This window comes from Bubalus kerabau, chromosome 1 (genome assembly GCF_029407905.1).
Source record: "Bubalus kerabau isolate K-KA32 ecotype Philippines breed swamp buffalo chromosome 1, PCC_UOA_SB_1v2, whole genome shotgun sequence".
Classification (NCBI taxonomy): Eukaryota; Metazoa; Chordata; class Mammalia; order Artiodactyla; family Bovidae; genus Bubalus; species Bubalus kerabau.
The window spans coordinates 138,991,246-139,013,752 of NC_073624.1; the positions used below are offsets into that span (position 1 = coordinate 138,991,246).

The window sequence follows — 22,507 nt, forward strand, 5'->3', positions numbered from 1 at the left end:
AGGACCATGCATTCTGGACACTTAGAATGATCTAAATATTGTGAAAGGGGGGGCCTTACAATGGCTAAAAAATGCAGAAAAAGGTAAGACAGATTCATCTTGCAAAAGCATTACTGAGCATTCAGTGATTAATAGATTAGATGAGGCAGAAGAGAAAGTTAAACCTGAATTATCCATACGCAGAATCTTAGACTGGGAAAGGATTTTCACTGAGATATTTAAAAGCAGAAGAACATATGTTAATGTAAACATTAACGATAAAGCTAGATGTCAATTATATCATAATCCTATCAAGAATCATCTGAGACCAGCCCCTCACATAAAGAATAAGTGGCCATTTGGCTAATATTTGTTCCATTTTTCTCTGTGCAATCTCTGCCAATATTAAGGTGAAGGGTAGAGAGGAGATGGTAGTAGAATCTTGATCAGGATTCCTTTTAGAGAACTCTCTTAGGCAGTGGCACAGAGGGTAACTCGGAGACCAAATGGAATTTTTCTCAGTACTCCTTGTCATGGGTTGCTGCATGGAAAGCGGTGGAAAGTAGCAGAATTTTACCTTGTAACAGCAGGCAGTCATCCGTGTAAGAGCTGCACCCGGACTTTTGACCTGATTTTTCAGGGGACAAAAAGGGGGCTGTTTTCTGAGATCATACATCCGATGACCTAGTTGGTTGCTATTGTACTATGGTCTAATCACAGAAGAGACATCCTGAACATCTTCGGATTTCTTGAGAGGTCAGACTCTTATCTTCTGGAAGCTTTAACTTCATTATGAATTGCTATACTTCTGAAGACATTTTGCACTGGGGTAGGACCAGTGACCAACACTAAAGGCACAAACTCACTTATAAGAAATCGCAAAAACATTTTCTAACAGTGATTATTTTCCATTACTGATGAATTCAGCTGCATTTCCATCTAGGGTTAAGCCTTTCATTTTCAAATGAAAATGGTTCCCCAGTGGGCAATATGTAGGCACATGTACACACATAGAAATTCTTGCTTACATTTATATTGTCATTTGATTTCAGAACTTGCCTATCAATTTCTAACGGGCTTGTGCAGAATACATTTTCATTGTTAAAACATCACTATGTAGCAACTCCCTCCTATAGCTCCCCACTATAGTTTGTGGGCTCATTTTAAAAGGGAACATTCCATCCAAAGTCATACTGTTTAAATATACTGAGAGTTAACTAAAAGGCAGAAATCAATACTGAAAACAACACTTGTCAGGAAGGAAATGAAACAAAAGCCCGAGAATTTTACTTCCTCTCACTTTCCTTCCTAACAAGCAGGAAAGTAATCAAAAAAATAGCCTGCAGAAGGGAAAAGGAAAGGATATGATTAGTTAATAAGCTGATAATTCGCTCTTAAGTGGTTAGGAGTTTACTAAATTTTTCTAAACTTAAAATTATTCATGGGTTCATTATTTTACAGAAGATTTTTTTTCTACCCAAAACACTGTAGAAGATCTTAAGTAAACTTGATGTTTTATGGAAAACTTCAAATACTACTATTCCACAGATATATAACTCTCAATCTATGTGTACTGCGTAGTTCATGAAAAGACACAAAAATTGAGACAAGAAAAAGCAGCCAAAAATGTAGGAAACAGAACTGATATTAATTTTCTTATATCCATCTATGAATCATAATTTCAATTAAAATTTTTCAATGTCTAAAAAACGCTTACCCTCAAAGAATAAAGAAATATTATTTCTTGTAAAGAAATAAATAATATAAAGAAATCATATAAATACTAAAAGCACGCAAATAATTATGTGACGGTAAGGTTTTTAAATGATTAAAAACAAATATTAAGATAATTATCAACTTAGATATAAAAGTTATTAAAATGATACTTTTAATGCTACATTTCTAAAGGTCATCAATCAACAGTAGTAGACCCACCTCATTTATTCTTGGGAACTGTGTTCCTTCAAGTTTTAAAAAACCCTTTCAGGCAACAGAACTTACAGAGCTCGTAGCTGGGTCGCATGCTAGCAATTCTTTAAATTGTGTAAAAGAACCAGTGAGGGAGAGGATAATTATCCTCCATCCTCAAGAATGAAGACAAGTCAGGAAATCTAAATCCCAGACAGAATTAATATCGGATCTTAAGATACTTACTACTTAACATCCCTGTAATTTCCCTTCTGAAAAATGGCTAAAAAGATGTTTATTCCTAATGAATAAACATTAGGCAGCACACATTTTACTCAGTACTTTCTTTACTCCCATCATTGGTGTTACCATTTTTGATCACATATTTATAATTTGGAAATAGTAAAGAATATTGGGCCCAGTGCTACAAGATTAATCAAAAAAATTGAAGAGTCAGGACTTTGAGATTAAATGACAGCATGGTAGAAGACTAGATGACGTACCTTCTGCTCAGACCCATTGGACCCCTCTTCTTCATGGAGGTTAAGCCGTGGCTTGCCATCTGCAGGAGAAGTCCTACTCATCTTTTTCATACTGACAGGCACACAGGGTTTAGGCTCTTCCATTACAAACTTGCTGGTTTCTTCTAGAGCCTTCTGATACGCTGCTAGTGATGATGCTGGTTCATCAACACGACCAGATCCTTGTATTTTTGGTTTCAGAGTTTCCTTTGCACTCTGTTTCCCTACATCATTTTGGGATTCTGGAAAGTAAGATTTTGTCTTTGCTTCTGGAGTGACTTCTGCATGGCTTCCATTTGCTTCAAATTTTCCAGGCTCCCCTTTGAGATAGGAGGTAATGGAATCTCTACACTGGTCAGGGCTGCAACAGAGAAAATGTGGAAATTTACAATGGTAACATATGGCTGCAAATGGGCTTCTGAGGCTCTGAATTTTCAACAACCATGTTTTTAACTATTTTTGAAGACATATAATAGAAAAGTATAAAAAATCCGGTTATTGGATTTCAAACTGGGGGGGTGTATCGTGGGTATGGGGTAAGGAGATGATACATAGGCTCCAGGCTTCCTCTGCTCTCCAACCCCCAACCTGGCTGGCTGTGCTGCCACTGTTTTTGTTTTAATTGAACTTCTACAGCCCCTTGGGTTCATGGACATACCCAGAGTTCTAGACCCACCAACCCAAAAGAGATAGAGATCTCAAAATGCTTTTCTGTTATTGCCAATGAAAAATCTGATGACAAAGGACAAAGTGAATTCCTGTGATGAGAGTTCTGGTATCCCCAAGAACCCTATGTTCCCGTCTCTGTGTATATTTCCAATTGTGAATTTTACCGTCATGCTTTTCCAGATATGGAATGCTCATGAGAACCTGACTTGGATTCTCATTTTTGTCCACTCCTGAGCTCTGCTGACTCTCCTTGGTGATCAGGGCATGGATGCTCACCCGGTGCTTCTACTGCCCGTGAGAACTGTTTCCCTTTAGATTCTTGAAAATCTTTCTCTTCCATTACTTTCTTTTAAATTGGGTTTCTAAGTTTTACTAGTTTCAATATAGACTTTCTATCTTCTAGTTTGTATATTGTTTTCATACATCTTTGATTATTACCTGTAGAATTCTGAAGACAGTAAAAGTGGAGCAGTGTTTTCTGTGTAATATGTATATTATGCATATGTATGTGTATTTCTTATAAATCAGATTCTGAATAAGCACCTTTCTCAAAAATATTAATAGCAATCCTGTTCCATGTGTTTAAGGACAGACAGTCCCAGCATACTGTAAAGACTGTATGATAACTAACTCTATATGATAACTCTATATCTAACTCCTAACTATATCTAATTTCCTCTTATGCAACTATAAATTATGTGACTATATCTGAACTCAGACATCAAAATTAGTACTATATCTTGTCTCCATTGTCTCTTTTTTGTAGGCTGAACATAGAATTCATTGATGTTGCAATTTTTCAAAAGGAGTTTTGTGAAATCTTTCTTTGCAAATGTCTATACCCTCTTTGGGAATTTTTATTGACCAAGGAATATGAAAATATTAAATATGATTGTAAAATAAGCCGGGTAAAAAGAACTGATGTTAAGTTTATCACTAGTTGCCACTGAAGTAAAATATAGTTTAATCTGATGTGTGTAGAAAGAACAATAATGCTAACTATTACTGAGAGTCTATTTGCATGGGTCATTGGGTAGGTATGCTACAGGCTTTCTTTTTCAATCTATAAACCTGTTTGAGGAAAGTAGTATTCTTATCTTTGAAGCCGATTACAGTGATGTTCTTAGAGCTTAGAAATTAAAATCATAAAGTGCAGAACCTAGTGATGGTGGGGTCTGAACCAGTGTCTGAAGGACACTAGCTCTTACCTTTCTACAGGAAGGTCACTATAAAAAAAGCCAGCTTCATGATTAGGGAATTATTTTAGTTATAAACAAATTTGTATCATCCCAGTATTATTGGGGGTAAAGAATTACATATTAAGTGAATGTCGCTTAGTTGTGTTCTACTCTTTGCGACCCCATGGACTATACAGTCCATGGAATTCTCCAGGCCAGAATACTAGAGTGGGCAGCCTTTCCCTTCTCCAGGGGGTCTTCCCAACCCAGGGATTGAACCCAGGTCTCCCACATTGCAGGCAGATTATTTATCAGCTGAGTCACCAGGGAAGCATATACTATGTTGCAAATTATCTAAAATATTCATGTAGAAAAAAGAAAGGATATATAAAATGTTGCTTTTCTTTGTATGATAAGGACAGATGATTTTTTTTTGCTTCTCTGCATTTTCTATGACAAGACATTTAAAACAACATGTATACCTGTGGTGGATTCATTTTGATATTTGGCAAAACTAATACAATTATGTAAAGTTTAAAAATAAAATAAAATTAAAAAAAATATGTAAAAGAAATTCACAAAAATTTCAGTGATGGTTATTGCAAATGAGGACATTGTATTGATTTTTAAAATCTATATTTTAAAATTTTGTTTAGTAAGCATATTTATGTTTGAAGTAAAGAAATAATACAAATGCTTATATTTCTATAAGACTTAGAATTCTGTTTATTACATTTTAAAAATGAGCATTAATTACTGGCTATGTGAAAAGAATAATAGAACAGGTAATAAAATAGAAAACAGTAGGCTTCTAAAGTAAAGAAAGTGCATCCATCTTTAGCATGTATAAAACTTTTTATGTTTTACTTCAGCTAATTATCAGTAGCTTTAAAAATTATATTTGAGTTCAATGTAACTTTCCCTCTCTAGATTAGCCCAATGAACCAACCTTTCAAGGCATGTACAAGCCCAAAATTGAAACGGTAATTTTAGAAAAAGAGTAACTGCTAAAAAGCATATATTTAAAACAGACTATTGGAATTTCTTGGCAGTGCAGCGGTTAGGACTGCGCGCTTTCCTGCCAAGGGCCCGGGATTGATCCCTGGTCAGAGTATCCTACAAGCTGTTCGGCGTGGATGGATGGATGGATGGATGGATGGATAAATAGATAAACTAACCCGTAACCTTCATTTCACTTTCCTTTTTCTGACCCAGAGCCATACCTGTCATCCAGTCGATCTAGTAACCCACCAGTTATTCTTCGAGCTTGAGCAGGGGACTCTAGGCTTCCACTTGATATCTCGTTCTGCCAACCTGTAATTGAAGACATTTCCAGTTCTTCTTGCTGAACACGTTTAAGAATAGCCTGTACTTTTTCTTCTGTCATCTCCTCAGACTCTACTCCTTCTTTAAGTTGGATGTCCTCAAATAGAGATTTGAGTCTTTCTTCCGTCATCTCCTCATCAGGACCAGATTTTCCTTTCTCTTGCTGTTCAGAGCTTACTCCTACTTTTCTAGTCTGCTTCAATGGCTCTGCTGGTTTAACATCTCCTGGGGCCCCAGCCATCCTTCCGAGGTATTGAGGATACTCACTCAGACATATATTCTCCAACTGGTTCTCATCTACATCCACTGCTTCAGGTATTTCTGTTAAAGGCATTGAGTCTTCAAGTTTGCTGTCTTCTAAGGACGTGTCTTCTGCGGTTACAACTGGAGGTCCATCTGCTGAATGCTCTATGGTTCCCTGGGAAGGCACTACCCCATCACTCAGTCTACTGGGGGTTCTAAGGGGAGATTCTATGCTAGAGAGATCACTAAAATAATCATCTTGCTGGAAAGGGGTGGGAGGTGTGTAGTGCAACCCTGTGGGAGTTTCCAGTTCCACTTGAAGGGAAGGATAACCTATGGAAGACAGTACATTTGGACTGACTGAAATGAATTAGAGCACATCAAACAGAAACACATGGAATGACTTAAATTATATTAGTTATGAAAATGTATGATGAATTACAGAACAATGTTGATAAATTTATTGGTTTAGTTCAAAACTTGTAATATAATGAAATAAAAGACTAGTGGCAAACTATAATAAAATAGAATACTAGTTAATTAAGATATAAATTGTTTCCATTGATTTTGGTAATTTTAATACAGTAACTTACATTCACAAATTTAATCCAGTATAAAGTCAGCTGTCATTATGTAAGATACATTTATTCCATGGCCAAATTAATACCTTTCTATCAATACTCTTTGCATGCAAAATCCACATTGTGGTGGACTGAATACAACAAACCATAAGAAACCAATTTTTATAATTACTTATAACTTAACTCTTACTTATTTCATATAAAATTTACAATAAAGAAAAATGAATTTAATCTTTGGAAAGAAATGACTACTAGATTTTAGAGCAGTAGCACTATGAAAAAAAATCTAGAAAGATGTTAGGAAAAGGATTTCAAAGGCAGATAAAGTAGAAAAGACTCCATGTAAACTTTTCAGGTATCATAATGTGACAGAGATGAAAAGGTTGTGTATGTATGGAAGTCTTGGTGAACTTGGTGGCAGGGACCCACTCAGAACCACGAATCAAATAAAGAGAAAGAAGAAATGATACACAACAGACAGGAGGAAAACCACTTGCAAAGAGCCTTTGGACGTTCATGACAATCCTGTGAAACACAGAGGTGCACTAACCAGCCTACACAAAGGGGAAGGAGGGAGCAATTCCCATCTTTTAAACCTTGCTGTGTGTACTAAGGCAGTTATTTTTCTCCTTCAGCAGAGAGAGAAGTCAACAATGGTCTGGTCATGGTGAGGAAAGGAAGTTTCACAAAAGTTCAGCAAAGAGGAGAGACAGAAAAAAAAGGCAACCAGGCACATTTTCTGACTTATTGGTCTGCAAAACTGAAGTATAATTTTTCCATTAGTCCAAGGTAAATATCAATTTAGCTTTGGCTGTAAATTCAACTCGCTATAGGTTGTGAACATTTTTTATGTTATGGTCACCCATAAACCAAAATGTTGTTGAAAATTTGTCTAAGACTACATGAGGTTTATAATCTGCACAAATAAAGTTGACTTCATAAACATTCCTAAATTTCCCTAAGAATTTTAAAAATAGGGAATGTAAAATATTAAGATGGAGGAACAGAAAGTCCTTATAAATTTAATAATATTCTGATTCTAAAATGTTAAAATTAAATGAGACTTTCAATTCTATTGAATACTTCTATTGTTTTCTGATGATCTTGTTTATTCTATAAATTGTGGTTTGGCAATAATTCAACCTTTGATCTAACACTGGTCTATCTTTATCTTGCGCGCAGGGAGTCTGGGCACCAATATATGGTCTCATCTATAAGACAAAGCCTTGAAGAGAGCTTTTCTCCAGGTTCTGTAGTATTTATAAACTTAAACCACTTTCGACATTATTACCCACATGTTTATGTTACGGGGATAACAAGGTACACTTTAAATTTTTGACTGACTTTAGTAAGCAGAAACTTTCTAAGAATTTTGAGATCTTTTGTCATATGTGCAGATTTGTAAGTTACTGATTATTGGCTAACTTTTCTGTTTAAAAGTGGGAAAATAATCACCATATTTTTCAAAAATTGAAATAATAGAAAAATATCTCTAGCTCCTCTTCTTGCCTCCACATAATCATTTTTTACTCAAAATTCATTATAGGAATAAATTTCCATTTATGAAGGTAGATGAGCATTTTGAAAAACATATTTATAATACTTTTCTTAATAGTTTGATGAAAAAAAAGCCCCAACTTACAAAGTGAAGGAAATGACAATATTATTATATAAATTAAGTTAATGTAAAAGAGGAATTATGTTATTGGTGACATCTATGCTCACTGAATTCAGAATTATGCTACCTTATTATACACAACAGATAAGGTTTTGCCAAACAAAAAATGGCATCCTATGAAGTTAAAATAATGCTAAATAACTAAAACAGCTTTTTGAGTGATATATTAGCCTCTTTAAGCACATGCTTAAATAATTGGTTCTCAAAACAGTAATTAAGCATTTTACTTAACAATTTGTATAATAACCCACAATTTGATTTTACCTATATAGGAACAGAAGAGTCTTCATGTGTTTTAGGTTAATGTAAAAAGTGACAAACCAACATGTTCTCTAGATATTAAATTCTCTTCCATTTGGTCATATACTTGAGATACCAACTCTTTCAGTTAACTTTTGCCTTTATACCTCATTATTTGTATTTTATATAACAGACATTTATCAAGTTTGTTCTAACAGAGTTTGTTTGCAGACTGTGGCAGAGAATAAGCTGTGGAAATGAGAAATTAAGTCAAGCAAATCACAATGTAGTTGGTTTTACATGACTACTTTGTCCTACTGCACTTTCAGATTTTACCAAATGATTAAGTAAATATGAACACTAAATTCAATTACCATCCACGGGGTCATGGAAAACATTGTTCTCATCTGCAAAACTTCTGGTGCCTGAAATATTTCCATAATCAAATATTGGTCCTTCTAGCAGAGTCACTATATCTATTCGATTAATTTTTGTCAAGACCGAAGTTAAGGCATCAGCTGAAAAAGGATGAAAAAAAAAAAAAAAGGTTGAAAACCCGATTACATTATTTTCTTTTACATCCTCACAATATTCATATGAAGGCATGGCTTTCTTGACCCTCCTGACATTTTAGATCCTCCTTACTCCAGCTCTGCAATATTCACTATTCAGAGGACTCAGAAAGCTTGTAGTTCTAGGGAAAGATGTTAGGGTCTTAAGAAGCATTTTATGAAGCTGTGTGTGATGGCAACAACATTCATGCCATCTTGGTAAGGTGCAGAGCGGATGGGCCTCAAAAGAGCTCGATTCTTTTAGTTATAAGGGGAACTTATAAAACTTTAAACACTTTCCTCCCATTAGACTGTCAAAATTGGTCACCTCTGTACTTGATGCTTACCATTTTAATGACTTACTAAGGTCAGGCTGACTCAGGCAAGCTCACAATAACTGCACATTGTTGTGGGTTGGCATTTATCACAATATACACCACTCTCTTTCCCTCACCTCAACAAAACTAAACCACCCCAAACCCCAGAACACTGGAGAGTTCTCTGCCATCACAGAGCAGGCTGGATGAAATTATTTGGTCCTATCCTTCTATTTTCCTGCACATCCATTTCTGGCCATAGCAGTAACGTCACAGTCTTTCCCACCACCACCTCATAACTGAACAGCTAGAATTATATTTTCATTTTTGATGGTCACAGAACTACAGACAAAATGTAAAAATCCCCTACTGCTTGCTTCCTAAAAAGCTCCCTAAAGACAGAAGTTTAGAATGTTAGCATGAAAGTAAACAAGTATAACTTCAAAAGACTTGTGATTATTTTACGATCACTGTGGTTTTCTTAATAGGCTTATCTGAAATATTAGACATATGCAGTTTTGAAAGTTAAAGCAATATAGTTTCAGCATACTTGTAGCATTTTTTCCATCTCTGGTTACCCATTTTTTTAATAACATGAAGCTTTGAGAAATTAAAGAATTTGGATTTTCCACACGTATTTGATTGATTTCATCCACTGAAAAATTCAGTTCCCTTGCCAGTTCTGTAGAAAAGAAAAAGAGTTACTAAGATTTCATGTTATACTTTTATCACATATATTTTATAAAAGTAATGCTTAAATGTCACCCAAAAAAAAAAAAAAAAAAAAAAAAGAAAAGAATTCTATAGTAAAACCCAAGTACAGCCTTGGGCATTAATCTTTATATACTTGATTTCACAGCAAAGTAGTGATAATACACAGGCTGTGACTTCTCTCTCTTGAGGTAATTCCCTGGTTATAATCAGATTTCCTTTGGAGATCATTTTATAAAGATTCTTAATCTGTTCAAAGAGGATGTTGATAGATTCTTTTAATTTAGCCAAATTATTATCTGCAATTTGAAGCAAACTTCATATAAGATAGGTGTGCTAAGACGCATCAGTCCTGTGCAACTCTTTATGACCCCATGGACTATAACCCACCAGACTCCTCTGTCCATGGGATTCTCCAGGCAAGAATATTGGAGTGGGTTGCTGTACCCTCCTCCAGGGAATCTTCCTGACCCAAGGATCGAACCCGCTTCCCTTCCGTCTCCTACATTGGCAAGTGGGTTCTTTAGCACCACCTGAGAAGCCCATAAGATAGTTAGGGATATACAATTCATAAACATGCCATAAGAGAAGCCAGTAGGGTTTTTCTCTAGGCAATATTCATGAAATAGATCTTTTTCTCACATAATACTCTATTCTATATGCCTTCAAGTTTCACCAGTGCCGCTTGGGAGGTGAAATGACTCAAAGCCAGATCACTGTCTATGATATGCTGCCATTTGTGTAAGAAATAAAAGGGAGATAAGCTTTCTGTCCAACTAAGTGTATACAGCCATACACTCAATCTTGTAAATGCAGATAGTTATCCCTGGAAGGATACATATGATACGAATAGCTGCCTTGGGGGAGTGAAATTTGGGAGTCAAAGATGATAGGGAGACTTACCTTTCAGTGTATATTTTTTGTACAATTAAAAAAAATCTGTCAGATGTGTATTAGCCTTAAGTGATTATAAAAAGTAAGAAATGAGAAAATCCATGGAAAAAGAATTGGCCGAGATTCTATCCTGCTTAAGAACCTTTCCAGCAGTTTGGCAAAATGTATTCAGAGGCTCAAAAAAGTCTATATCCTTTGGCCAACTGATTTAACTTCTAGAAATCTATGGTGACAATACACAGGGTTGTAGACAATTATTTACATACATGAATGTCCACTGTAGGCTTGTCCTACTCAAAAACTGAAAACAGAGTGTGTGTTGAACAAAAGAAGAGTTAATTAATGCAGTGGCTGGCTAACTGATTATAGCCTGCAGCCTGTAGGGTGCTTCTAGAAATGAAACTACATCTTATTAGAGCAGAACTTAGCCTTAATATATGGGATACACATTTTCTCTTCCTTTTACCAACAAAAAGCGAAACCTGAATTTATTTCATGATTCACTAGTACTGACAGCAAAACACCATTGTAAAGTATGTGTACTGGATGTTACTTATCCATTAAACCAAGATCAGAAAGAAATAAAAAGAAAATTAATTGTGTATAGAACATTTTCAAAATTATTTATAAAAAAAATCAAAGTACATTGTTACTTGTTAACAGGAGTTCTGAGGGATGGATTTAAATTTTGTCCTTCTAAATGCTAATTTTCCTAATAACCTTCATTGTGTATATGGTAATTCAAATTAGAAAAGTTAACTTTTTTAAAGTTCCTTATCTCTTTGTGTCTTAAGGACAGTAATCCTTATTGTCCTCATGACCAAACCATATCCTTTGTCTAGAGACTCAGTGAAGAGCAAAGACACTGTCACTGAGAATTTATAAAAGTTATGACTTTATGTTTCTTCTCTATTTTCATGTCACATCTCCAAAAGTTTACTCTGAAAAACTAAGGACTAGTTTTGCTTAAAGAAAATAAGCTAATAGTTACGGGCAAGTAATACTACAAGACCAACATTAGCTCCAGGATATTTTCAGATTATAATGTCCAGTGTTAAAATACGCATGCATGCTTAGTCACTTCATGTCTGACTCTTTGTTACCCCATGGACTACAGTCCAACTCTTGTGAGTCCATGGACTGTAGCCCACCAGACTCTGTCTGTCCTTGGGGTTCTCCAGGCGAGAAAACTGGAATGGGTTGCCGTGCCCTCTTCCAGGGGATCTTCCCAACACAGGTATCGAACCTGCATTTCCTGCATTGCAGGAGGATTCTTTATTGTTTGAGCCACCCGGAAAATATAAATATTATGATGAATTGCTATTAATTCTTAATAGTCTGCAAAGGATTACTCAGATCCCCTGTTTTTTCCAGAGCTCCACTAGGTTAGGTCAGTAGCAGTGTGCCTTAGGGCAGGGCTTGGCAGGAGAGGAGTCCTTTTAATGGAGAGGGTGGGTGGCGCGAGATTCAGGGCATTGGAAAAAAATAATTGTAGGTGACCTTTTGTGCCACGATCTAGTTTCATAACCTCCCTTCTGACAGCATAGATAATAACTTCCTTGAGAATGTCTGTCCCTGATAGTATGCAAAATGACTTTAAATATGACAGTAATTAACATTTATTTATGTTTAACTTTTGGGAGAAGGCAATGGCACCCCACTCCAGTACTCTTGCCTGGAAAATCCCATGGACGGAGGAGCCTGGTAGGCTGCCGTCCATGGGGTCGCTGAGGGTCGGACACAACTGAGCGACTACACTTTCACTTTTCACTTTCCAGCATTGGAGAAGGAAATGGCAGCCCACTCGTGTTCTTGCCTGGAGAATCCCAGGGACGGGGGAGCCTGGTGGGCTGCCGTCTATGGGGTCGCACAGAGTCGGACACGACTGAAGTGACTTAGCAGCAGTAGCATGTTTAACTTTTATGTTGTTTGGCTGTGCATTAAAAAAAATACATACAATCTATAAAATTTAAAATTTCTCTGATTCATGTGAAGTAGGATTTGAGGGGCCCAGTTAATATCAGAATACAAAGCAGTACTGTCCAGTTGACACAGAGCCTTATCTTCATCTTAAGTGAAGTGGAATCAAGCCAAATATTCCTTTTCTACACGCCAATTATAAAAGGTTTCATTCATTTCACAGAATCCAACTATTTTTGTAAATTGAATAGATTCATTTATCCGTATCCTTTTTCTTAAAAATTTAATTCAAAATTTAACTGTCATCCTTTGTTTTGTTGTTTATATAGTTATTGACAATGATCCTTGTTTTCTATTATCACAGTGATACAATGGGCTTCCCTGGTGGCTCAGTGGTAAAGAATTCACCTGCCAATGGGGGAGACGCAGGTGGAATCCCTAATCCAGGAAGGTCCCGCGTGCCTTGGAGCAGCTCGGCTTGTGTGTGCCACAACTGCTGAGCGTGTGCTCTCGAGCCCGGGAGCCGCAACCGCTGAAGCCCACGCGCTCTAGAGCTCGTGCTCTGCGGCAAGAGAAGACACTGCAGCCTGTGCCCTACAGCAGAGAGCAGCCCCCGCCTGCCACAGCCGGAGAAAAACCCGCACGACCGTGACGACCCAGAAGGTCCCAAAACAAATCAAATTACTAAAAACAAAAGGAAGCATTTTTGGGGGAAAAAAAGTGACATGAGATTTCCTTTTAAATACATCTTTGAGCATAAAACTGAGTCTCCTTAAAAGTTTCAGGTAAATAAAATGTGTATATTATAAATAATGTGTGTATATCACAAAAATTGTGACAATGACTCATGAATAATGAAAACTTTGTGAAACCTAGGCATGGATTAGTTGAACTGTTGCCTAAGAGAGCTACTCGAAGGGCATAAACCATGCTTCAACATTTTGTATTATTTAAAAACCATAGCCTTTAGGTATATTTTCCTTTATGCCCCCCAATAAATCTTCCATTAGGTAAAAAGGTTATCCTATATTACCAGAAATGGCATTGTGAAGAAAGTACTCAAATTTAAGGTCAAATAAATTTAAATTTTCTATTCTATAGTGCATATGCATAGAAAAGCTTTGGAAAAAAACACAGTATACAAGGTATTGTCTGTAATTAACTCTGGGTAGATAGAATTATGAGTGATTAAAATGTTTTTTATTCCTTTTTAAAAAAAAATAATAAACTATTTGTGAAAAAGACAAATTAAGAAATTTCATTCAGGTGTATACACACTTACCTGTCCAACTGAGTCCCAGGTGATCGGCTACTATTGCCATCCTGATATCTGTCCGTTCACATGGACTCTGTGGACCTACGATTTACAATTTCTTAATTAAAACAATCATCAAGAAAGACACGACACTGGAAAATTGCTTTTAGCAGTACTCAGATTTTACAGAGAGACTGACGCTAACACTGCACACTGAAATGTGTCCTAGTCACCTACATGAGCACTCCTCTTTTACATGACTCACTTGGTTTTCACCTACATCAGGCCAAATGTCAGACTACATGGATGCTCGATGTAATGAAATTCAACATGCTGACGAGCTAGCTACTCGACAATAGCTACAGAAGTGTCGTGGGGGTGAAAACACCACGATGGCATTTCAACATCTGTGCTTTTACTGTGACAGAATCATATGCACTAGCACATTGAAAAAAAAGTTGCTCATCTTGAATGACACCGATATCTTCAGCATGCTTCCCTAGCTGTCTCTAGTGTCGTTGGGTTAAAAGGAAGGAGAGAAGAGTATATAGACAGCACACACAGATGGCGATGACGGAATGAGAAACTACGGTTAAGTCACTCCACAGGCAATCACAACAGCTCATGCACTAGGGTCTACAGGTTGGAAAGTGTTTACAAACTATGCTCGTTCTCCAGGATGTGAGCAAAGAGTGCTCGAGAGACCTGACTGCCTTCATTCTCACCAGTCCTTCTACTGCTCCTTTTCTCACTGCCGGCCTTTTCACTCTTTGATTTTAAAGGTGCTGCCTCTGTTTTCTTATCTCTAGCAGACCTCGTTGTAACCGAAGGCGGGCCACCCCGGGAAGTCTCGGACAACGACGTGTTTCTTGAGGTACTGTCTTCCTCATCGGACAACTCGGACTGCATCTTTTTGTCTTCTTCAGAGAGGCGGTCCACAAGCTTTAAGGTCTCACCACTAATTCCCTTAAAATATTCAATGGAATGTTTACATACTTCCTTAAGCTGACTTTTCCTGACTTTAACTGTGGTGGTGGTGGTGGTGGTGGTGGAGGTGATACAGGTGGATCTTACCTTTACTGGCAACTTGGATGGAAGCTGTTTGGCCTTGCCTTTCTCTGGCTGCCCTTGCTTTTGTGTGGCACATGGTTTTCTAACTGAACCTGGGTTATCCCTGTGTGTGTTTTTCACTGGAATTCTGGACTTCACATCTACACACGAAGAAGTAGTAAGGCCTTTGGTTTTCTCAGACTGACTAACCTGCTTCATTTTACTCACATTAATGTTTGGCATATGATCTGGTGGTGGGAAGAGATCTTTTGGTGAAGTGGCCTTTATGGGAAGTTTGGATTTTCGCCTAATCCCTATTGGTTCCTTTGTCTTTTGCTGCTCTCCAAGAACTTTCTGTTTCTCTCTCACACAATGTCCTTGAAGTAGCCCTGTCTTTTTCTCTGATGAGCTTTTCACTGGATTAGCTTTCTCTGTGGTACGAGTGGGTGCAGAATGTTCTGTCAGAACTACATGACTTGTAATGTTATCTGTCTGTATAGTGGAAGAATCCAAATTGTTGTTGTTATTAAAGTTATCTTTTTGAAAATCATGTTTTTCTTGGGGCCTAACGCCCATGTGGCTATTGGCTGCATTTGAAACCACCGTTATAGGTTCATTCTCTAATCCCTGACCACTGGTCATCACAGCTTCTGTCTTATCTGTCACTTCTCCAGGGCCTTCTTTCTTCAAGGTCATGGTGGATGCAGAAATTCCCATTTTTATAGGCGTGCGCAACTTGGGGTCAAGTTTAGAGGAGTGAGTGGCTGCTCCTGCTTTCTCCTGTGAGCCACTCGTGGACGTGCCTTCCTGACACTCTCCGCTGGTCGGGATGCTGGGGTTGGGTTCCACTGGAGGTGCCTCTACATTTCCCTCTAGATTGGTTTCTACAGTGGTGTCCCCTGCCTGTGGCTGTGGTGTGGCAGTGACCGTGCTTTTATCCCCTTCCCCCGGGTCCCCTGACTTCCCTTCAGAAGTATGCTCACCAATCTGGAAAAATTGGAGCCTCTCTTCAACAAAATCCCTCTTGCTCATGTCAATTGCACCACTGCGAGTCATCTCAAACATTTTTCCTTCGTGAAATGGGAAGGGGTTAGGCTCACTAGTTGGGGTACTTTCATCAGTTGGCGTGCGGGCCGGTGTTGTATCGGGGGTGGTTGCTGGAGAGCGGTCTTCCACAGCCAGACCAAATGGCTTATTTTCATCTTCCCGGGATTTACCGTCATACACGTCATCATCTCCTCGGTTATTAGACCAGGGGTCAAAATCTAGACCTTTGGTAGCTACCGTTTTAAAAGGAGTGGCAAATTCTTCATCTACTTTGTAACTGAAGTAAGTATCAGGAAACACTGATCTGTCAGGATGTCTGCCTTCTAGTGTGAAAAACTGGGCCCCTGACTTCTGATCAGTCTTATCAGGAGTCTTTTCAGATGGATAACTTTTAGGAGGTGGCTTATCGTCATCTGGTCCCAACCTTCCCTCCTCCTCCTCGATAACTTCGAGTTTGCTTTGGCTAAAGGAGCGATCAGCTGGCTTCAGAATGCCCTCCGTGTTCCAGATATCTTTCTTCAGCTCCAGGGTCTGACTGGGGAGCTTAGAATCACTCTCAGTCAAGCCATCATCTTCGTCTTGCAGGTCGTAGCCATCCAGAGAGTCGATCTCTGTGGCATCCGTATCGTGAGAGAACTCTGCTGTGGTGGCAATGGAACACTCTGTGATGGACTGGTCATTGTTCCCGTTCTGGGTAGCTTCATTCTGAGGTGACTCAAAGCCAAGGCCGAATTCAGTATCTTTTCCAGCTCCATTCATTTCTAATTCTTTCTGGGTGGAAGCCTTTTCAGCAGAGGCTTTGGATTTGGTCACTTCTTTTTGTTCATCGTCGACCTCCTTTAACTTGAAGGTGTATTTTTTGACTGGCACTGGCTGATAAAGGGATTCGTCATCACTGGAGTCACTGATGTCCGCCCCAGGAGGAACTGGGGAGGGTGGCTGCACCCTGATGACCGGTTCGGCCAGCTGGTACTTGTCATGCTCGTCTTGCAGACTCACTTCAATCATGTCAACCTCCCTTTCAGGAAGATAAGGATGTTTCTTATCCAACTCCATCTGGTCTGCATCCAGCGGTGGAGGAGGGGGAAATTCAATGTAGGCAACTCTGTTAGTTTTGGGTCTCTGGTTAGAGTCCTTGCTCACGTTGTTAGGCATTTCATGCTCGACTGCAGCCATCTCCTCCCCTGCAGGCTGCTTTAAGGAAGCCGATTTGGCCTGTTCCTCCTCCTCAGATTCCTCCGAAACCTCGGGAATTGGGCTGGGTTTGCCTGGTATATAAGCTATAAGCGAGTCTGGTGTCTTAGACGTAAATTCGTAACTCACTTCCTCGGAACTGGGTGTCTCTGGGGTTAAAGGGCTCTTCCCAGAGCTGTCTAGAAAGGAAACTTGCTCTAGAGTATCATCTTCCGGACTACCTTGAGGAGAAGGAGGTTGCTTCTGCTGTCTAGTCGTGTAAAAGGTTCCCCTGGTCTCTTGCACTGTCTTACATTCCTGACTTATGATTTTTTTTACACCTCCTTGTTGTATCTCCTTCTCATACTGCTTTCCCACCTGCACAAAGCTGACATAAACAGGTAAAGTTTTTATTTCTTTCCCTCCCTCCGTCTGGGCTAGTGGTGCAACTTTTTCCAATCCATCAATGGGACTGTGGTCGAATACATCACTAGAGGGCGATTCCTTTCCTGGGCTAAACTCTAGAGAATCTGGAGACTTGGTCGGGGAGAGCTCTGTTTCATCGAGAGGCGGGCATAAGCCTACATAACTCTGGTGTTTTGAAACTTTGCTGATTTCTGAATAGGTTACTTTTTCCTCTTCTATAGAATTAAAGTGCTGTGTCTCAACTGTCTCTTTAGTCATACTTGACCGGGATAATTTTGGCGACAGTTCATGTTTTGGAAATGTCGACGGCTCACAAAAACCATCGCGAATATCTGGAGCTGGTGTCCTCCTTTCCTCTGCAACCCTGACCGGGATGTGCGACACCGCCGAGCTCTCACTTCTCCTGGAAGGCTGGTCAAGAGAGCCACCGGGATGCTCCCCATCTTTAACAACATATTCCCTATATAAGACTTTTTTGGAGGGAGATTTTACAGTCATTTCCTTAATTTCTGAGAGAGAGCCATTAGTTAACAATTTGTGTTCTCTCTCAGTCACAGACAAAAACTCATCCCTCTGGTCAACAATTTTACTCTCAGGGGGACCAACATGATTTTCTCTTACATCATGAACAAGTACATGTGAAAGTTTCTCTTTCTGTGACTTATTATTAGCAGCTCCAGAACTTTCCCACGTTCTAAAGACCTTTTTGTCCCATGGTCCCTTTGTTGCTAAGTCTGCGGTTACATGACAAGACAAGTCTTTAGCCTGTTGCTCAGAAAAATAGTCAGGCATCGCTTTACTTGACATTTCAGTCCTCTGTTTTTTCACATCATCAGAACCAAAATCATTTACAACCATCTCATTGCTCTCGGCATGCTCATCTTTAGCTTTTAGTACTGTAGGGTCTTTTTGCACAGAGACACTTTCATCTGAGGGGTCTGTGGCCTTCTGCTGTTTTTCTCGAGCAAACGCCTGGTAGACAGGTAGCTTGCTTTCCTGGATTTTTTTAACTGGGATTCTGGATTGGCCATCTGGCTTTCTGTCTTCTTGAGAAACGTCCTTACTTTTGGCCTGTGCGCCCTGTTCAAATTTTAATCTAATGGAACTGAGTTTAGATTGCTTGAGCTGAAACCCAGATTGGGGCCCTTCTGGTTCTTTGCTCTGAGAACTACTTCCTTTGGCTTCCTCTGTGGACTTGCTGTCCTCGGTCTGCTGGGGAGGAGCCATCTCTGGGCCGCCGGGCAGATGGGCTGCGTTCCTCTCATCGGCTCTGGGGATGCCGTGTCCCTCACGGCCATGTTGCCTCACCTTGACCCACTCATCACCGGAGGCCAGCAGTTCCGTCAGCAGTGCTTTCTCAGGGCTGCTACTGGTAGAGCTTTGGGATGAGTATTCTTTGCCATTTCTAGGGCGTTGCTTTTTCTCTGGGGACTGCAGTTCATCATTGAGCTTTTCAGTTTTGTCACGAAAAAACTGTGACACTTGAGTCAGTTTCTCTTCAGCTTCCTTCACGGTCCTGTCCACCCTGTCTTCGTACATCAACTTCTCTCTACCTCTATCTAATCTGTCCTCAGTAAAGCGCATCCACATGGCATGTTTTGGACTACTAACATCGCCAGAATAGTGCAACACTGTCACTTTATCAAAATGCTCATCTTTAGACACTTTACCTACACCATTTTCAGACACATCTTTATAGATTTTGGAGAGAATTTCTTTTTTGGGGGCAGTGACTACTTTTTCTCTGGCCCGCTTATCAGACTCTGAGCTAGGGGGTCCTGCATGGTCTGTAACCGATTCCTCAGTATCAGAATGAGACACATCTAGCTTTTCTGACAGAAGCATTTTCTCAGCAAACCTGTAAGACTCCCCTCTTAGTTCTGACAACTCATCGTCATGGTATTCTATTGAGTGTTGACTCAAAAGCTTCAGTGTTTTATAAGAGTCATCGGATATGAGTTGAGCAGAACTAGGGCGACTATCTTCTTCTTGGGACACAGGAGTGTTTACTCTGGAAGACTCCAGATAAGAAGGCAATGACTCTTCAGCAGTGAGTTCTTCTTCTTCTTGCTGACCCTGTTCCTCTGAACAAGGAAAAGCATCGTGTTTTTCTGGCAGAAAATCTTTTAGGTTAATATCTCCCCGGGATAAGTCTTTCTGATATACATACATTTCCTTTTCTGGATGCTTTTTGGTTTCTCTAATAATGACTTCAGTGGGCTCAGCCTGGTTACCTTTTTCGATGTGGACTTCTATTATACGCTCCAGTTTGGGTTTCATTTGGTTGTCCTTCTCTGTGTGCTGGGCTGAGGTTTCAGCAGCAGACTTGTGAACGTCTGGAGATACTGCCGACTTATGTTCAAACAGACCTGCCAGTTCTTTGGAAGGGTCCCGACCAGACTGAAAGGCTTTCATGATGTCGTGGACTGACATGGTTTCTTCAATTCTCTCAGAGGTACCTTCACTGCCTGGTGGAGAATGATAAACCATTCTGGTGGTTGTGGTGATGTGAGTCTCTTCCTTAACACGCATGCCTTTGCCCAGAACGTGATTGTGGTCATCTTCTTCACTACCGGCTTTCATCTGAAACGCTTTGACTTTTTCTTTAATGCTAGACGTGGTGGGCTTTGGTTCCAGTTCCATAAAAGTAGGTGACGGTTTGGGTGACACGGGCTCCTCTGGTTGGGACGGGGGAGCATCTCCAGCTGAGGGCTCATAGCTCCTGATAACATGAACCACTTCAGTTCTTGTTTCTGTAATGACTGGAGGGATGGGGACTTCGTGGAAGAGTGGTTTGGGACCAGTGCTTTCAGCGCTTTGTGGGGCCGAAGGTGTTTTTTCACTTCTTGTTTCAAAGCCACTGTCAGACAAGGGGCTTTTATCTTGGTCATGTTGAGAAAAGTCATCTGGAGACTCCAAAATAGTATCTGTTCCAAAAAAGGAATCGGCCATCTTACATAACTCTTTCTCAGAGGTGGAAGGCCTCATGGAGGCTGGAGGCATTTTGAGTTTGTGTTCCTGCAGGGCAATTGCTGGTTTTAAAATTCGTTTCTGTCTCTCTTCACCATCCTTCTTGGCATCCTCAAACTTGTACTTTAAGTTTGTCAGAGAACTACTCCCGATATCATTTGTTAGGTAATCGATAACTTTGGTCAGGTTGTAATCCTTCTCGGAGGCAGCCTTTGCCTTGACTTGCACTCTCTCTGGCAGAGAGGGAGAATGGCTCACACCAGCTTGTTGCCTTGCCTCTCTTATTTCTTCTGAACTAAATTCTATCCAGTCATCTTCAGGAGAGTGTCCTTTGTCACTCTTTGGTGATTTGAGCGGTCCTTTATCTACACAGACATCCTTTTTAAGGATTTCACTAACTTTCACTAAGTCTTCCTTGACTTTCTCGACAATTTTGAAAGGTTCTTCATCATCGATTCTCCCTTCTTTGGGGAGTTCAGGTTGGAATGGCTTCTCCTCAGGCACATCTGTTTGGAGTATTGCAGTCATCCGCATTAGGTCCTCCTTCATTTCAGCCACATCTTTTAATATCTCCTGACTGGAAGATAGAGAAGATGGTGTAGACAGCTTAAGGGCAGATGGTGCAAGGAACAAAGATGATTTAACTGGAGATGAAGTTCGATTGAAATGGGGCTGAGGACGTGTCTCCGTAGTCAATGTTTTAATGGGCGACAGCAAGGCTGCTGCTGATTTTGTAAGTGAATTAGAGTCTGGAAGTTTCTTTAATGCTGGTTCTGGCAAAACATTGACTACAGAGTATACTGGCACTGTTATTATTGATGAAGTTACAGATGAGGTAGTTGCAGATATTGATGACCCAAGGGATGTATAGAGTGCACTTGCAGAAGGAGTTCTTAGAGACTGAAAAGCTGATGGTGCTGGAGAAACATAAGACCTGAGTGGGGAAAATGGCATTGCTGTAGTGGAAGGGAACACTTTCTCAACTGCATCAGTGGCCGCGTTAACCACAGAGCTCACAGAGTTTGTGGCTGTAGCAATTTTTTCCTGTAATGTGGCAGTGGCTTTGCATCCATTAATTAACGTTGAAGATGATGGATATTTCAGAGGGGAAATAGATCCATTGACTAATGCTACCTCTGCATGTCCGGGCATCTGTTTCACAGGTGATGAAAGAGAAGAGGCCATGGTAACTTTAGCTGATGAAATGACATCAGCTGTTGCTTTAGCTGGAGACACCACTGACTTTAAAGGTGAAGAGATTAGCGGTGCTGCTGATGTGATAATTGACTTAAATGGCAGACTCGAAGAATACATATTAATGTTTGATTTGGGGGAAGCAGGGGGTGTCATAGTAATTGATGACCTCTCCAAAAGAGATCCTGCGGTAGTCACTGGGGAGGTTCGAGAGGAAAATGTAGAAGTGGATGCCAGCCCCTTTAAAGGTGAGGCCTCTGTGACTGTGGGAGCTCTAACCAGGGTGCCAGAGGAAACCTGGATATTGTATGGAGACTGTGACACCACTGTTTTTATTGGTGAAGAAATTGTCCGAAAGGATCTAATTGGAGATGCCACGTCACTAATGGATTTAACCGAAGATGTAGTTGATGCGCCTAATGTGGATTTGATTGGCGAAGGAGTCGAAACAGACCATATTGATTTTAATGGGGAAGCTGATGGCGTATTAGAGGAAGAACTTGACAAGGAAGTGAAGCCTGACTTGGCCGGCCCGGGTACTGTCATCGGAGCTGTGGTCCAGGACTGGTAGGGTCTTGTAGAAAAGAATGGCTTGTAAGAGTAAGTGGTGGGGAGGGATCTTGTTGCTCCTGCACTCCGTTCAACTGTTTCTTAAATTTTAAAATGAAATCAAACA

General features: G+C 39.7%; 1 protein-coding gene and 1 long non-coding RNA gene across 5 annotated transcripts in view; one reads left to right on the top strand and one right to left on the bottom strand.

Annotated features, from left to right (window-relative positions):
- Window positions 1-22,507, bottom strand: part of ANK3 (ankyrin 3) — a 365,564-nt gene that overhangs the window by 27,090 nt on the left and 315,967 nt on the right. For 2 of the 4 annotated variants that reach the window (XM_055589787.1, XM_055589797.1), the window contains 7 exons: window positions 13,999-14,073; window positions 9,742-9,873; window positions 8,698-8,841; window positions 5,849-6,157; window positions 5,479-5,569; window positions 2,391-2,769; window positions 557-607 (listed from right to left, as the gene is read on the bottom strand). In XM_055589787.1, the coding sequence (XP_055445762.1) occupies window positions 557-607; window positions 2,391-2,769; window positions 5,479-5,569; window positions 5,849-6,157; window positions 8,698-8,841; window positions 9,742-9,873; window positions 13,999-14,073 (1,181 nt within the window). Of the gene's footprint in view, window positions 1-556; window positions 608-2,390; window positions 2,770-5,478; window positions 6,158-8,697; window positions 8,842-9,741; window positions 9,874-13,998; window positions 14,074-14,696; window positions 22,482-22,507 lie in introns of all 4 variants that reach the window. The other 2 variants (XM_055589804.1, XM_055589801.1) reach the window with 2 other exon arrangements.
- Window positions 13,362-21,916, top strand: LOC129658954 (uncharacterized). Its single transcript, XR_008717612.1, has 3 exons — window positions 13,362-13,501; window positions 14,781-14,920; window positions 21,801-21,916. It is a non-coding gene; the product is annotated as an uncharacterized LOC129658954 (long non-coding RNA).